Raw genomic sequence first — 16,964 nt, 5'->3', positions numbered from 1 at the left:
AAGAAATGTTGCTTTATAGGAGAACAGGATTTGGTGGAGTCTAGGAGTCTGACAGTACGAAGGACCATGAGCAAAGTCAAGGAGGAGGCAAAGCTGTGTTCACGGAACAGTTTAGTGATGGAGACTCACGCCAGGCGATACAGAACACGGTGTGGGCAGCCCGCAATCCCAATGTTGTTTCGGCCGGGGCAGCACTAAGGGCCTTTGAAAGCCAGATGGGAGAACAGACTTGCCAGATCGAACTTGCCAGAAGGGATTTCCACGGGCCCAGGACACACAGGTGCTCCCAGAGGAGAGGCTCCGACAGCAGCAGGAAAGCCCCCGTTTACCCAGCAGTCACCCAAGTCCGAACTGCAACCAGAGTGGACGTCAGGGCAAATCACAAATGGGAGGGAGGAATCCTCATGGTGTGACGAGCTTCCTCTGTAACTTCTCAGGTCCTGTGAGCACTACTTCGTCAACATCTATTCACTTATTTGAGATTAATCCATCGTCTTTCTCGAAGACAGAATGACAAGCACTGCCAGTAAAGAGGCAGGGAGGGCGCCCAGGTAGCTCAGCTGGTTGGGCGTCTGACTCTCGATTTCAGTTCGGGTCACCATCCCAGGGATGTGGGATCGAGGCCCATGTCAGGCAGGCTCGGATTCTCTCTCTCCCCCACTCTACCCCTCTCCTCTACTTGGGCTGTCCCTCTAAAATAAAAAAAATTTAAACAAAAACTTCAAAAAAAAAATAAGAAAGAGGCAGGGATTTCAGGAAAAAACAGGCTTATCTCAGATCCCCTCAGAGGAGAGGAAAAGCCAACGACCTCCTAGTGGGCTGAGCAGGAAGCCAGACCGGGGTGTGAACAGACAAGAGGCCTCCAGAGCCCCATCGCGCCTCCTATGCGGGGAGCACGGCCGCTGAGAACACGGCTCTGGAGCCAGACTCCCCACGCAGCAATTCCGTCTCCCACTCACCAGCTTTCTGTCAGGCAGAGTCTCCATTGTAAAACGGGGGATGTTGCCAGTCTTAGTCTCGTGAGGCTTAGCCGATATGTGCAAACTGGCTAGAACGTTTATCACACGGGAGGGACTGTGTGCCATTATTCTACCTAGTATTCAACCTAAGGTGACTGAGTCCTGAGATCAGGGAGGAGATAAAGGCTGAGTGTATGAATCATAAGGACAAAGGGGACGTGGAAGGCCCAGTAGCCAAGAGGAAGGGCAGCGAAGAAACCAAAGGCTAGCCCCACCTAGCCTCCAGCATCCCACGGCCACCACTTTTTCCCTGGATAAAAACAAAGCACGAAGTGAGACGAAACCCTCTGCTTCTGCCGGCAGGGGAAGCGGAGGCCCTCCTGTGACACAAGGAGAACAGAGAACAGACTGCTGCCAGAAAGAACAGCGGCAGAGGAGAATTCCAGGTAAGATAGGAGGGATTCTGAAAAGTTATAGGACACGATAGAAAAAACGCATGTTGTTTTTTAGGACAAGTGCCTGAGCCCTGGCACGTACTGGGTGTTGCTCTACACACAGCCACACGTGGGGAACACCCACGGTCTGGACAGGTTCCTCCTGTTCTTGGGGTGGTGAACACAAAGCGGTGCTTCTTCAAGCTTTAACGTATGACCCTCTGGGGCGCCTGGGGGGCTCAGTCATTAAGCGTCCGGCTTCAGCTCAGGTCATGATCTCCGGGTTCGTGAGTCTGAGCCCCGCGTCAGGCCCTGTGCCGACAGCTCGGAGCCTGGAGCCTGGTTCCGATTCCGTGTCTCCCTCGCTCTCTGCCCCTCCCCCGCTCATGCTCTCTCTCTCGACAGTAAATAAACATTAAAAAATTTAAAATAAAGTACGATCCCTTGAACTCCCAGAGTCTTCCCAACCAGCATCTCTGAGAAGGTCTGAAAAATACCTTCAAGGAGGCACTTACCTCATTCCCATCCCTCCCCTCCCTCCCTCCCTCCCTCCCTCCCTCCCTCCCTCCCTCCCTCCCTCCCTCCCTCCCCAGGGCAGTCTTCTGCCTCCTCCCTCTTTGCCAGGAGGCAGAGATATGACCCAGGTTGAAAAACACATAACAATCATCTCAAATGACTTAGATTTAATCATCGGAAGCAAACTAAGTGGAAAGCTTACAATAGAGAGGAATTACGTGTCAGCGCCTTTTGCGAACCTTTTGCAAACCGAGCTGGGACAGAAAGGGGCCGGGGCCGCCCCTCAACCTGATCCCTCCAAACAAAGACATCCAGTGTCCCTGGCAGTCTGGCTCAGGGAAGAGGGAGCCTCTGCTGGCTCTGTGCGTTGAGGCCGCCTTGCCCACCACTCACTCCTGGCCGCCATCGGGGGCCCCGCCCTGCCGGCTCTGGTCGTCACCCTTCTTCTTGTGCCCGGAGACGATGTCATCAATCCGCAGTAGCAGAACTGCCGTCTAGGAGAAACACCACAGCACCACAGAGGTCAGCAGAGAGTGGAGGGACACTTGTTTTCTTCTAAAGGCAACACTTAGCTCCTCCTACGTAATTAGCATTTTATCTGAAATCCACCTTTCCAGAGGGGATGCGGCTTATGCTAGGTCACCTTGCTTTCCGCAGGGCGAAGCAGGGGGCGAATTCCTTGATCTCTGGAGAATACTCTGCCTTCCACACTACACCCCTCCCTTCCAGACTGCACCAAGCACCCTGGCTTCTGCTTCTCTGCAAAGAAACGGCGCAGTCTAGGTCTCAGGGCGCCTCACCTCCACTGCCGTCTTGTAGGTCTGCAGCTTGACAGCCAGGGGCTCCCAGACGCCCAGCTCCCTCATGTCCACCAGAGTGCCGGTCTCCCCGTTCACACCCCAGGTCTCACAGCCCTCCTGGGTGTGCTTGGCCTGTGGTTGGAAGGAGCATCACCAGTTAAAGGGGAAACACCAGGAACAAGTGAGCTGGCAGGGAACATTACGTAACGAAACAAAACGAAACCAACCGAACACTAAGCCCAAAAGACTGAAACGACAAACGGAAATGGCAATGATGGCAAACGAGTCCAACGCCGAGAGAGGACACTTTAAGGGAACGGGCCTGAGGTCAGGAGAAGCCGGTGGACAGATGTGAACCAGCCTCTCGGGCCAGGCAGGTGCCCCTACCCCGTCAGGAGAAAGCAGGGGAGGGACTCACCCGAAGGGAGGTAAGCAGACGAATGGTGCTGGCCCCACAGTTCTGGATGAGGGTACGAGGAATGACCTCTAGGGCCTGGGCCACAGCCCTGTACGGCCACTGCTCCACGCCGGTCATGGCCTTGGACTTTTCTGTCAAAGCCTGGGCCACGGCCATCTCAGAGGCCCCGCCCCCGGGGACCAGCTGGGGATCCAGGAGGACGTTGCGGCACACCTGCATGGCGTCCTGGAGGTTGCGCTCCACTTCCTGCGGAGAGCGAACACACAGCATGTAGAAAGCGCAGGACTCAGGAATGCGTCGGAGGCACTGGAGGGCTTCCCACTAACAGGCAGGGCAGATAAGAAAGTTCCTCGGAACCCCTGCTGGGCAGGGCAGCGGCCTCTGGTTTGGAAAAACTCAGGAATGACAACCGCAAGAGAGCCAAGAAGTGGGCGTGTCTCGGCAATGTTGGGCCACGCCCACCACACGCGACAGCCGCCCGGTTCTGCCACCCTAGCTGTGTCCCTGGGAGGCTGCGTGGTGGTGCGGTTACTAGCCGTGTACCTTTGGGTAAGTTACTTAACCTGAGGAACAAAAGCGAGAATTGTCATTTTAACTTAAAAATTAAGGAGCGCCCGGGTGGTTCAGTCAGTGAAGCGTCCGACTTCGGCTTAGGTCATTATTTCCCAGTTCCTGAGTTCGAGCCCCGCGTCGGGCTCTGTGCTGACAGCTCAGAGCCTGGAGCTTGCTTCCGATTCAGTGTCTCCCTCTCCCTGCCCCTCCCCCACCCCCATGCTCTGTCTCTCTCTCAAAAATAAATAAGCATTAAAAAAATCTTTTACAGGGTGGGCGCCTGGGTGGCTCAGTCGGTTAAGCATCTGACTTCGGCTCGGGTCATGATCTTGCAGTTTGTGAGTTCAAGCCCCGCGTCAGGCTCTGTGCTGACGGCTCGGGGACTGAAGCCTTCTTCGGATTCTGAGTCTCCCTCTCTCTCTGCCCCTACTCTGCTCATGCTCTTTGTCTCTCTCTCTCTCTCAAAAATAAATAAACAAAAAAAAAAAAAACCCCTGAAAAACAATCTTTTATAAACAAGGAAGCAGTGGTTGCTGGGGGCTGGAGAAATGATGAGTCATTGTTGAATGGATGTAATGTCGCAGTTTTGCAAGACGACAAAGTTGTGAAGATCTATTGCCCCAGAATGTGAATGTATACTGAACTATACACCTAAAAATGGTTAAGATAATTTTTATCACTCTTTACAGACTTTTAATTTAATTAATTTTACAAACGACCTGTACACCCAAAGTGAGGCTTGAACTCATGAACCCAAGGTCAGGAGTCACACACTCTACCGACTAAGCCAGCCAGGTGCCCCCAAAATTGCTTTAATTTTAAAAGAAGTTAAAGTTTTGGCCACGTGTCAAAAACTAAATAGCTATGAAAGGGTAACAGGAAAATTTCAGGCCTTCTAGGAATCTCTCAAGAAACGGAATGACCTTGAAGGCGGACTCACCGAGAGAATCTCTTTGCTGGCCCCACGGAGGAGAATAGTACAGGCCTTGGGGTCTTTGCACTCAGTGATGAATGTAAAATACTCATCTCCAATTTTCTTGATTTCCAACACGCCTGCTCCTGTCCCAATATCTTCTTCTCTCAGCTCCTCTGGCCGGCTGACTATCCGGGCCCCGCAGGCTCTAGTGATTAGATGGGAAGGGGAGGGGATTTCAGGTACTTTTACTCATCTTCCTAGTCCCTAGGGTCTGTGGCTGGGGAGAGGGCCAAACACGGATTGCTGGAAACGCTGCTACATAACTAGAGAGGTCTTGGCTGCCTAGCAAGTTGGTTTTCGAACGTATGTAGGCAAAGTTTCCTTAAACTAACGAGGCTTTACAAATAAAAGCGTATGTACCTAAGACAACTGTTATAACCAGACGCAGTTTAATTTAAGTATATTTTGTGATAATAAAATTTAGACAAGTGAGTTCTCAGTATACCTAACATGTACCCACTCCTGGGCACGTCGTCAACTATGTGTGCCCAGAGCCACTTCAGAGTTAGCAGAAGTATAAAACTTGATTTGGATTGGGTAGGTGATATTGGGGTAGACCTCTCTCTTTAAAATATAAAATTAAGAATGAATGATATGTGAGCACAGACACCAGTGCAAAAGTAGGAACCACAATCTTAAGTTGCACTAACAGCAGCTGAAGATCCCCTCAAGGAAACTGATGTTTCTGCTGTATTCTGAGCTAGTTTAGACAGACAGTCACGGACACCAAGGTAGAGACCACAGGAGTCTAAGCATAAGCTGTTCCCTACTGGTTAGCAGCAGTATAAAAAAGATTCCTGCAGTAGATAATTGCCAGACTAGAGAATTTCTCAGGGACCACACAGTAAAACCCAGGTTGGTTCCACCTGTAACTGACACGGCTGACCGTATCCGGCGCTAAACTTTCTCAGAGACAGCAACGACATCATAAAGCTACACAAGGCGAACCCACGGGAAGGAAGAATCTTATTTTTACGTGGCCTACTCACCTAGCAATGCGATTGTTGTCTGTCTTCCGAACCCTGCGGATTGCCGTGATGTTGGCCCGCATGAGGTAGTGCTGAGCTAAATCTGTAAACCCAAGAGCAGAGGGGTCAAGAGGGAAGCCAGAACTCCTGGGCTCCGACCTGGCTGCATCCTCAATGCACACTAACTACCACGTTCACCCTGCCGTCTCTGCCAACCTGTCCACCCTCTTCTACCTCAATAAGAGGCTGGAAAAACGAACAGAGTCCTACCCGAGATGCCCTTTTCTGTGATGACCACATCGGGCTTCAGATGGATGATGTCCTCACACAGCTGCTGGATGTACTCTTCTTCCATTTGGAGGATCCGGGTGAAGTCTTCCTCTCGTGTGATCTCAATGTCCGTCTGCGTGGTGAAGAAAAGTCACAGACTTAAAATCTCAGACGTGCCCAGTATCAGACCCCTCTACCGAGTCCTCTCGTGCACCCCAGAAGTGAGTCAGAGTCCTGCTGAAGCCAGGAGCCCACGCCTCTGTAAGCTAGTTTAGCTCAAGAACTCCAGCTGAACTCCTTCATTGAAGTACTCCTCAACTAGGATTCAAAGTCAAAGGCCTTCAGTGGAGATTTTGGCCTAAGGTCTCTGACCACTCAGTACGACATTACATCTACCCTGCATGGTAACTCTGGGTCTTAATTCTTCCCACCAATAAACTAAATCTTCTTCCCAATTCTCGTGTTAACAAGCTCTAATCACTTTTATTCTATCCGAGGGTGATAGAGCCTTGTGACCCTCCTGCCCTCCGGAAATTCTTCTTTAGCGTTTCCCAGCTACATTAATTTCCACTCTATATTCCACTCAGGCACTGGGAAAGGTGGTGTGGTAGTGTGGAACTGAAGCCAACAGAGCTGGGTTCAAATACTGACTTGGTCGATACCAGTTGTATTCCCCAAACAATTACCCAAACTTCTCTGAGCTTTAGATCCCTCATCTGTAAAACTGGGGTCAATATTAACTATGTCCAAGAGTTCTTATAAAAGGGGTGCCTGGATGGCTCAATGGGCTAAGCATCCGACTCTTGGTTTCAGCTCAGGTCATATCTCAGGGTTGTGAGACGGAGCCCTGTCAGGCTCTGTGCTGGGAATGGAACCTGCTTAAGATTCTCTCTCTTTCTGTCCCTCTGCTCCTCCCCCTGCTCACACGGACGCACTCTCATTCTCTCAAAACCAACAACAACAAAAAAAAGCTCTTGTAAAATCAGAGATCACGCATAAAGGTCAGTAACTGACAGAGTCTACAACGTAACAGACATATCTTTTATTTCCCTTATCCCTATCAGCAGTCAGATTCTTACACCGACTTTAAGGAAAAAGACCAGGAACCTTACCTGGCTTTCTCCTTTCTTGTATTCCAGAGAGGAATCCAGCAGCACAATGCGAGGGTTCTTGATATAACGCCGCATTCGTGGATGGGTCACATCTTTGTTAATCATGACTCCCCGTAAGACACACGAGTCTTCAATGATGCCCCCAGGTATCTGAGCAAAAAAGATCCACTTCCATCCATGACCAGGAGGAGACAATTTCTTAACTCCCTTCCCATCTATCTTCCCCAAATGACCACTATTCTAGGTTTCCAACATCGCTTTCTTCCTTGAACCTCAACAACAAATATGGTTGCAATCACATTTTTTCCCCTCTAGGAAGCATACCAATCTCGGACCATGACAGCCACTCTCAAGATCAGCTGAGACTCAAAAGAAATTCAGTGACTGACGAAGATTTAAAGGGCTTCAGGTCTCTCCTACTTCCTGAAAGAGATTCCCACAGAATTTCCAGGCTTGGGGCTCCATCTACAGGCCACACTATTAATGCTACTTTTGGACCTTAAAGGAGTAGAGAAGGCTTTCTGAAGCTTAGACAGTGCAGAGCCTTTGTGTCCCATCCCCACCAAGTGTCGGACATATGTAAAGGCACAAACGAGGAGACACCACTAAGCGCTTCTCTAGTCCCTGGAAACCTCGTTCAGAACAGCACTGAAGGGAACAGAACTATTTTGGGAATTCCTCCCTGGGACTCTCAAGTTTCTGTTTTCAAGGCAGCAAATAAGTGTTGTTCTAACTACAATGACATCTTGTGCCGATTTAAGCACATTTCCTCCACAAGTGGGAAGGCTCCTACTAGGGAATAACGTGTCTTCTAAATACACATCGAAGGGCGCCTGGCAGGCTCAGTTACGCCTCCAACTTTGGCTCAGGTCACGATCTCACGGTCTGTTGAGTCTGAGCCCCACAACTGTCCCTCTGCTGTCAGCACAGGGCCTGCTCAGATCCTGTCTCGCCCTCTCTCTGTCCCTCCCCTACTCGCTCTAAAATAACATTAAAAAAAAACACACATCGAAAGAGTTTACCTTTTCTACCCTTGCGTATTTCTTGATGTCTATCTCCTTGCGACCGTTCTCCTCAAACTGCACAGTTTTGACAGCATCTAGGGCGATGTTGCAAGCCAGAGAGGACCATCGACTGATTGCTTTGGTAGTAATAGAACTGTTGATGATGTTCAGCATCATATCTCGGTTATTGGTGTCAACAGGGGTACTGGAGAAAAGAAAACAGGTGCTATGCTCAGCAGAGACCTTGGATATTTAAGGAAGTGCCTGATCTACAGCTCGGGGACCATAGTGGGCCACGAGTCAGAACCGTCCATCCCTCTGCCTTTCAGCACGATCGTAACTAACCCATCCCTGGAAGCTGTCTCAAATCCCTGTGTCATGGGTTCCCACGGCTGACCACCCTGCAGAGTTTACAGAAAATAATTTGTTCTTTACCTTCTGCTTCAACCAAATATACTCAACTTGTCTAACTTGGGTCAAGACACATTTGGTCTTTGAAGCCTTATCCCACAACCAGCAAATTCTGAGAGCTCGTCTGACACTCACCATCGGTCGTTACTATCCACCTGAACATCTGCATTCTATTCTATCCAGCATCTTACTTCATGCTGTGCCATAGTGCCGTGTTCGTGTGTTTAGTTTTCCCTCACCAGATCGTAAATTTGTACAGAAGTCTACTTAGAACCCTAAAATGAAGCTGTAAGAGGCCTTGGATGCCATCCTGCCCAAATTTTCACACACTGCAATCGTCGCACAGTTGCATTATGGCTTTTAGAGGAGAAGCAAGTGCTCCCCAAGTATTATCTAAGGGATTTAGACCATTACTGCTTGATGAGAAGAAAACTTTTCTAGCAATTCAGCTCCACAAACTCAACACGCCCTCTGGTTACCTCTACGTTCTTCCACAGCTTCTTTCGTAAAAACAATTCAAGGCAAACACGGCATTCCCTCGGACTGCCACACACGTTGCCATACGCTGCTCTTTCATGCTCACGACAGGCAGTACGGGACAAAGCTCACCGAATTACTTGACCCCTACGTACCCAACGACCCAACCACAGGAGAGTCGATCACAGCTTTTCCTCTTTAAACAAAAATTTCTCGTGGAAGACGTTCTGCATTCTGCACGGTCACGACCTAACATCCTCTGACATTAGAAGGCCTGCGTTTCTATACCGCATTCGTGACCCTGTCAGCGCTCTGCACGGACAGCAAGTGCCTGGATTCCCACACGGGGTTCTAACAGCATTTCCAGTCCCACTCCTTGTGATCTGAACGGAAAACTGCTGGCTGCCACCAGGGCAGCACTTGATCAGATCGGACTGCGATCTCTAGTTACGGTATTGGTTATAATCATACTTGATGGTGGGACATTTTTACATTCGGTCCTGAATAATTACACTCGCCTAACTCTTCAGTTTATTCCCCACACCAGCGGCTAAAATTCTGGAAGGGTAGGTTTTGCCACACATTTTCCGTGGCAGTGCCTAACATGGAAATAAGCAAACGGCGTGGAGCCACAAGATACCCTGAAGCACCGAACTAGCTCCTTCTGTCTGCCCTGTATCCTTTGTCATTTTCTAAAACATTTACTTCCCTTATCCTCTCTTCGTTTTGCTCTCCTCTGTGTCTCCCTCACAAACCAACCACCGTGGGACGTGCCTGGCCTGCCTTCGTCACCTCAGAAGAGATGGCTCTTCCAGGCCTCCCACATCTGACGGTCCACTGCTGGTGTCCTCAGTACCTGATTTTCTTGAGGGTGCTGATCATGTCGTCCAGGGCCTTGCGGTAAGCGCTGATCACCACCGTCGGGTGCATCTGCTGCTCCAGGAAGTGCTCGGCCACAGACAGCATCTCCCCCGCTGAAAAAGACACAGATGCCGTGAGGTTACTTACAAATACCTCGACTTCGAGGCAACTTCGTCAAGCTTCTAAAAATACCTTTTTTCCTCAATAGACTCTCCCAAAAGCCATGCCATTTGGCTGTTGATAACCATGCCGAACTTTACTTTATACAAGGCGATTCATAAAGAAAAGTACCCTTGCCAGACACATTTCAAATGATCGAAGATTGAAGCTGTTTTATTCTCTTGATCTAATATTTGTCACCAGTTTTCTAAACAAAAGGAAACACTTGTGTTTCAAAGTCTCTAAACAAGGAAAAATGTATAAAGGAAAACAGACTTGTTTACCATCATCCAAACACCTAGGATATAGTCCAACTGCTAGTACTAAAAACAAAAACACAGGTTTCCTCATACCTAGAAACACAGCCATAAAACTGTACAAAATTTATCCTCTGGATGAGAGATTATTTGTGGAATGTCCCCCTACTTAAAAATTTGTCTTTCTGGGCCCCCTGGGTGGCTCAGCCGGTTAAGCGTCCGACTTCAGCTCAGGTCACGATCTCGCGGTCCGTGAGTTCGAGCCCCACGTCGGGCTCTGGGCTGATGGCTCGGAGCCTCGAGCCTGCTTCCGATTCTGTGTCTCCCTCTCTCTCTGCCCTTCCCCATTCATGCTCTCTCTCTGTCTCAAAAATAAACGTTTAAAAAAAAAAATTAAAAAAAAAAATTTGTCTTTCCTTTTTCGTACACACACAAATTAATACATACCTAACCTGCCTAATCTCACCAGGAGATTCAACTAAGATTATTAGGTAGAAAATCTGGCCTGATATCTAGTGCTCCTCAACAACCCAAAGAATCCCAGAATCCCACGTCTGTCCTCCCTCTTTCATCCTCCAAGTTTTTCTTCAAAGCACAGAACCAGCCACATGTACTTTCCAATCGTCAAAAGAATTGGGTCTGAGGCGCTTAGCTGGTGATGACTCAAGTCCATCTCCATCAACACATTCCAAAACTAATTCAAAGTGTCACTTTTTAAAAAGTTCCTATAATAATTTTGTTGTATGGACTCCATCTTCAGGCATGTGGGCCAACAGTATAAACTGGCACCCCCTGACATAGCTCTCATTTCCTGACAATGTGTTGCTGCAATCAGATTTTACACAACAAATGCCTGTATTATAAAATTTCTTGAAGTTTGTTTGGTGAGAGACAGAGAAAGGGGGAGAGAGGGAGAAAAGAGAATCCCAAGCTGTCAGCACAGAGCCCAACTGGGAGCCCATGCCCAAATGCATGAACCTTGAGACCATGATCTGAGCCAATCAAGAGTTGGATGCTTGAACTGACTGAGCCACCCAGGGAGCCCCGAACGCCTCTATCGAAACTTCTACCATCAATGTAAAGTGTTCACGGCAAATAAAGGCAGCATATCAAGTTTTCAGAAGTGATCTTTTACAATCCTATAGAAAGTTGAAGATTGACCATTACCAACTTGTATGGTCAAGACGTGTTGTCAAAGTTCTGCATCTGTCAACCTAACCACTGGCTACAATGTTACCCGCAAGCTGCAAATCAGCACTCACTTGGGGCACTTTCCTGGTCACTCACACACAGGTGCACAGGTGAAAAATTTTTGTCACCTGACTCATTAATTTTCAGACTGAGGTCAACCAAGGCAACGCTATGCCTTGTTTCAGCTCTCATACTTTATGTGGTATATTTAATTTCACATTTTTACACATTTTGTTGGTGACTTCACTGTTTAAAATGACCCCTAGGTATGGCACTGAAGTATAGCCTAGTTTTCCTAAGCGCAGGAAGGCTGTCATGGGCCTTACAGAGAAAACACATTAGACAAGCTCCATTTTGGCCGGAGTTAATAATGCTATTTGCTGTGAATTCAACGGTAAGGAATCAGCAACACGTACCACATAAGGTGTCTTTAAAACAAACAGAAAGGAGGCACCTGGACAGCTCAGCTGATTGTGCATGCAAGTGCAGATCTCGGGGTCGTGAATTCCAGCCCCATGCTGGGGGTGGAGATTACTTGAAAAATAAATGAATAAAACAGGGGCTCCTGGGCGGCTCAGTCGATTAAGCATCTGACTTTGGCTCAAGTCACGATCTCATGGCTGTGGGTTTGAGTCCCACATGGGGCTCTGTGCTGATAGCTCAGAGCCCGGAGCCTGCTTCGGATTCTGTGTCTCCCTCTCTCTGCCCCTTCACTGCTTGTGCTGTCTCCCTCTCCCAAAAGCAAATAACGTTAAAAAATATATATATCAAAAAAAGACAAATGGATAACACAAAAAACCTCATATAACAAGATATATTTATTTATCAATTGAAGAGTATCTGAACAGAGGCTCACAGCAGCCTAACCTGTGTTTCCCCCAGGAGTAATGTCATTTGCTAATTCAGTGTCTGCGGTGACTTTATAGAATACAACCTACCGTGAATGACAAGAACCTGCTCTGTATCTTGTTCAAGCAGATTTTTACAGTTCATCCTATACTATGATGAATGTTTTACACTCAATTGGAGAAAACACATAGAAAATTAGCAACAAATTATTTAAATATTTATAACCAGTGGATTGGTACCAGTTTCCTTAAAATAGGACACAAATACTATTCTGGGCAAAAATCTTCATGTTTCACTTCAACTTTCCTTATGAACCTTCTGTTCTCCTCTTACCAAGAATAATCACTGATGTGGTCCCATCTCCAACCTCTTCATCCTGTGTCCGGCTGATTTCAATCATGGATTTGGCTGCTGGATGCTGGACTTGAATCTTAAAATAAAAATGTAGGTTACCACTGAATCAACACGACTCAAAGACCTCTTAACCCACTGTGCTTGGTCCTCTCGGGCTTCTTACTCCCATACCTCCTCCCTTATCCTTTATCTACTACAGCTTGAAAGATTAAAAGTGGCCCCCAAAATATCTAAGTAAATCCTCTTCCCAAGTCCCTTTCTTTTTGGGGAAAAACGCATTTGCCAGCTTGGCTATTAAAGTTTCTTGAAGACACGGAGTGGTATTCTTTCAGCTTATTTACCGGGAGCACCACTGTTGTGGCTGGATTGTTTTCCAAAAGGATGTGTTGGTCCTACCCTCCGAAACTGTGAACGTAAATGTTTTTGAAACTGGGTCTTTGCAAATATAATCAAGTTAAGATTAGATCATACAGGATATGAAAATAGGTCCTATATCCGACCACCAGTGTCCTTATAACAAGAGACACAGAGGACAATGGCATGTAACAACTGAGGAGACAAGAGTCTAGCGAGCCAAGGAATGTCAGGGGTTGTGGTCAACCACCAGATGCCAGGAGCAGCAAAGATTCTTCCCAAGAGCCTTCAGAAGGAGTAGGGCCCCGATGACAAGTTGATTTTGGACTTCTAGTCTCCAGTTTACGAGAGAACAAATTTCTGTTCTTTACGGACACCCGCTTTGTGGTAACTTGTTATACCAGCCCTAAGAAACTAATCATCGTGTATATATGACTTACGGGCCCCTTATAAAATTATCAGAAAGCAAAACAAAAAGTCAAACCTCTCGAAGGATGGCATTGCCATCATTGGTCATCACAATGCCTCCCATTGGGTCCAAAAGCATCTAGGAGAAAAGCAAAAGTTTTACCTCATTGTTCCAGATTACGGAAAAGGAAAATCCGTAGTCACAAAGTTTCAATGAGAGGCCTACCTTCATCATGGATTTGGGTCCCAGACATGTTCGGATGATATCTGCAATGGTCTGTCGAAAGGAAAACATAAAACATGCAACCACCAATCAGGAGATGGTGCAAACACGTGCGTGAGAAGGGACACGAGGAACCTGCAGAGCCAGTGTTTAACCCTCTAAAGCCAGGCTGATAACCACACACGCTGATGATCACCACGCTGATAACCTGAGACACAGGGCACCGTGTGGCTCCATTCTGCTGCCTCTCCCCTTAAGGGATGACTTCAGCGTGGTGTATACAGAAATAATTTTTCCCAGGAAAAGAGGGGGACGTGCCTTCCAGAGTTTCAGTTTCTCAGTAGCTCGGTAACTGGAAGTCTACCTGTGAGTACTTCTTTCCACGATGTTGGCCTCCATGCCACTGACTCAGGTCTAGGGCCGGTGCGTTCCTTCATCCCAAGATATTTACGGACTACCTAACCAGGCTCTACAGCGGGCACTAGGAATACAAATGGGAACACGGTCCTTCCCCTCAAGTAACTCAGTCTAGCATGCGAGACAAACACAAAAAGACTCTAAAACTTATACACGGTAACAGAATTATGCACGAGTGAATATGGGAAGACCGTTAGGTCTGCCTCATTGAGGGAGGGCTTCCTTCCACCTACCACCATCAGAGACATGTACTAAAAGAAAGGGAAGTCAACATTTCCTCTGCCTATTTGCGAACAGATACAGAAATCCTAAGGAAGGCAGCTAGAGACAAAATAATACTCTAAACTACTTAAAAGACAAGCTACTTTAGGGGTGCCTGGCTGGCTCAGTCAGAAGAGCATGAGACTCTTGATCTCGGGGTCATGAGTTTGAGCCCCACACTGGGTGTGGAGATTTTTTTTTTCTTTAAATTTGTAACATTTATTTATTTTTGAGAGACAGCGTGAGCAGCAGAGGGGCAGAGAAAGAGGGAGACACAGAATCTGAAGCAGGTTCCAGGCTCTGAGCTGTTAGCACAGAGCCTGACTCGGGGCGTGAACTCACGAACCACGAGATCATGGCCTGAGCTGAAGTTGTCCGCTTAACCAACTAAGCCACCCAGGCGCCCCTGGGTGTAGAGATTTTAAATAAAGATATCCTACCTTGGCGGCATTGATGTTTCCAGATTGAACTTTTCTTCCAGATTCACGCTTTGTGTTCTGGCCTAGAATAGAGAAAATAAAATGCAATAGACCAGGAGTGGCCCGTTGTATAGATACTATTTATCCCCTGACCTTTGAAAGTAAACCACACACACACACACACACACACACACACACACCCCCCTCACAGAGGTAACATACCTTTAAACCTCATCAAATTGTACACTCCAAATATGTGTAGCTTATTATATACCAATATGCCTTAAAAAACTGTTAACACGGGGCGCCTGGGTGGCGCAGTCGGTTAAGCGTCCGACTTCAGCCAGGTCACGATCTCGCGGTCTGTGAGTTCGAGCCCCACATCAGGCTCTGGGCTGATGGCTCAGAGCCTGGAGCCTGCTTCCGATTCTGTGTCTCCCTCTCTCTCTGACCCTCCCCCATTCATGCTCTGTCTCTCTCTGTCCCAAAAAATAAATAAACGTTGAAAAAAAAAATTAAAAAAAAAAAAAACTGTTAACGCAAAAAAGTACATGTACTTTCAGCTATTTCTTTACGTCAACTTGATACACATACGACCCATGACGATCCCTGGTCATCACTTTCCCACTAATCAAACATTCACCTATTTACAGCAAGGACCCATAACCTGAGATCCATGAATGAGCCTCGGTGGAATGGTGAACTCGCAGAGATTATACGAGAAAATGGGAGATACTGCAGTTCTGTCTGGAAAGAGGATCTACAGATGCTCAGAGGGCTGGTGACCCTCAAAAAAAAAACACCCGAGGAAGGAGTCTGGGCTCCTGTTTTCCTACTCGGACGGGGGCATCACAGGAGGCAGTCCCAGCGGAATTGCTGCCGGCGCCCCCACAGCGTGCTGTGCAGTGAGAATACCCTCTCGGAGGGTCTCCGTTCTCCAGATACGGTCACTCCCTGCTTGGACACCATACTAATGCTCGGTCAGAGCCGACCACGCATTTTAACACGCGGCCTAATGGGTTACATCCAACCAGTGCCAGGGATTAATGCAGACCTAAAAAGGGTTTCACAGTGCACAACTCACCCCTGGGGGCCTCTCGGTGAGACCGGCCAGTGGCTATAACCAAACCGACACGATGCTTATTCTGGTCCTCTCTCTGAATCACACACTCCGTCCAATTTAAATCGGCGAAGTTTTCAATGCAGTCCCACCAAGTCTACACTCACAACCCTCGGGACTTAGATTCCTGTGTCGGGCAGTGGTAACTCAAATCCTGCACCGGCTATTCTGACAGACTCATCAGAAGGAACGGCGCCTTTTCTCTTTTAAGTGCCTTTTTTTTTTTTTTTTTTTGGGTAATAGTTATTTCCCAGGTATGAAGAAAATGGATCAAATCGCTTTACTGCATTTCGTATACAGAAAATGGTAAGGGAGGGAGAAAGGCGCCCAGGGCGGGCTCGCACATGGGGTCCAGAAGTTAAAACGGAAACAAGCCAGGGGAGGACAAGGGAGGTGGTACTCCTTAGCCAGAAACCAGGGGCAACTCCGTGGGAAAGACCACCACGCGGGGGACACGGAGGGGCTCGCTGCATCTAAGCCAGGCCAGCGAGGGAACGGGGCTGCTTCACCAACCGGGGTCGCTCAAGGGAAATCCTGGAGGGCTGCTTCTGAAAAGCGACCAAGGACCCCACTGGCTGTCCGCCAGGCCCCCGTCTCAGCAGCTTACCTACTTGGGCCACTGAACCCTCCCAATCCTCCGGGGAACACTGTCAACCCCGGTACTAAACACGGAAGCGCCACGATCCACCCCGTCGGCCGAGGACACACCGCTCCGCGACCGGCCAAACGGAAAAACTGCTCCTCCGCACCCTGAAGCCACGCGAGGAGGGGGCGGGGCGGCGCCGCGTCCCCGCACACCAGGGGCTCGGCGGGGGCCAGGGAAGGGCTCAGGCGCACAGAGGAAAGAGGCAGAAGGGGCTTTCGAAAGGGACGAGGACTGGAAGCCTCCGCGGCCGACCAGGACGGGGCTGGGCTGGGGCGACACGGCCAAGTGTGGAGGGAAGGGGCGAAAAGGGGGCCCCTGCCTCGGCTTCCCCCCAACTCACTGAGCACGAGCACCGGACGATGGCCCATCATGGCGGCGCGATGCGGAGCCGGGTACCCACAGCTGCGGGAACCGGCAGAACCTTCTGGAGAGAGAGAACCAGAGAGAAGCCCAGCAAACGCTGCCTCCTCAGGGCTTACACCTCAACCCGCTACCCTCCGGGTCGCCGCCAATCACCGCACCCAGCTCAGTGACCGGCACCAAAACTG

At 48.8% G+C, this 16,964-nt stretch overlaps 1 protein-coding gene across 2 annotated transcripts; it reads right to left on the bottom strand.

The window, feature by feature from the left end:
• Positions 1-2,061: 2,061 nt before the first annotated feature.
• Positions 2,062-16,928, bottom strand: CCT3 (chaperonin containing TCP1 subunit 3). Of its 2 annotated transcripts, none has more exons than XM_043568817.1 (14): positions 16,757-16,928; positions 14,672-14,733; positions 13,557-13,607; positions 13,407-13,469; positions 12,548-12,644; positions 9,754-9,871; positions 8,028-8,214; positions 7,006-7,155; positions 5,894-6,026; positions 5,645-5,726; positions 4,620-4,800; positions 3,128-3,373; positions 2,710-2,841; positions 2,062-2,403 (listed from the first exon to the last, which is right to left on the bottom strand). In XM_043568817.1, the coding sequence occupies exons 1-14, from the start codon at positions 16,785-16,787 to the stop codon at positions 2,299-2,301; spliced, it is 1,638 nt and encodes a 545-aa protein (XP_043424752.1). In that variant the 5' UTR covers positions 16,788-16,928; the 3' UTR covers positions 2,062-2,298. The 2 variants fall into 2 exon arrangements, with proteins under 2 accessions (XP_043424752.1, XP_043424753.1); XM_043568818.1 differs by lacking the exon at positions 16,757-16,928 and adding an exon at positions 16,378-16,479.
• Between the last annotated feature and the right edge of the window lie 36 nt (positions 16,929-16,964).

The sequence above is a fragment of the Prionailurus bengalensis genome, chromosome E4, assembly GCF_016509475.1.
Source record: "Prionailurus bengalensis isolate Pbe53 chromosome E4, Fcat_Pben_1.1_paternal_pri, whole genome shotgun sequence".
NCBI classification, from domain to species: Eukaryota; Metazoa; Chordata; class Mammalia; order Carnivora; family Felidae; genus Prionailurus; species Prionailurus bengalensis.
This window is presented reverse-complemented; position numbering and strand designations above follow the sequence as displayed.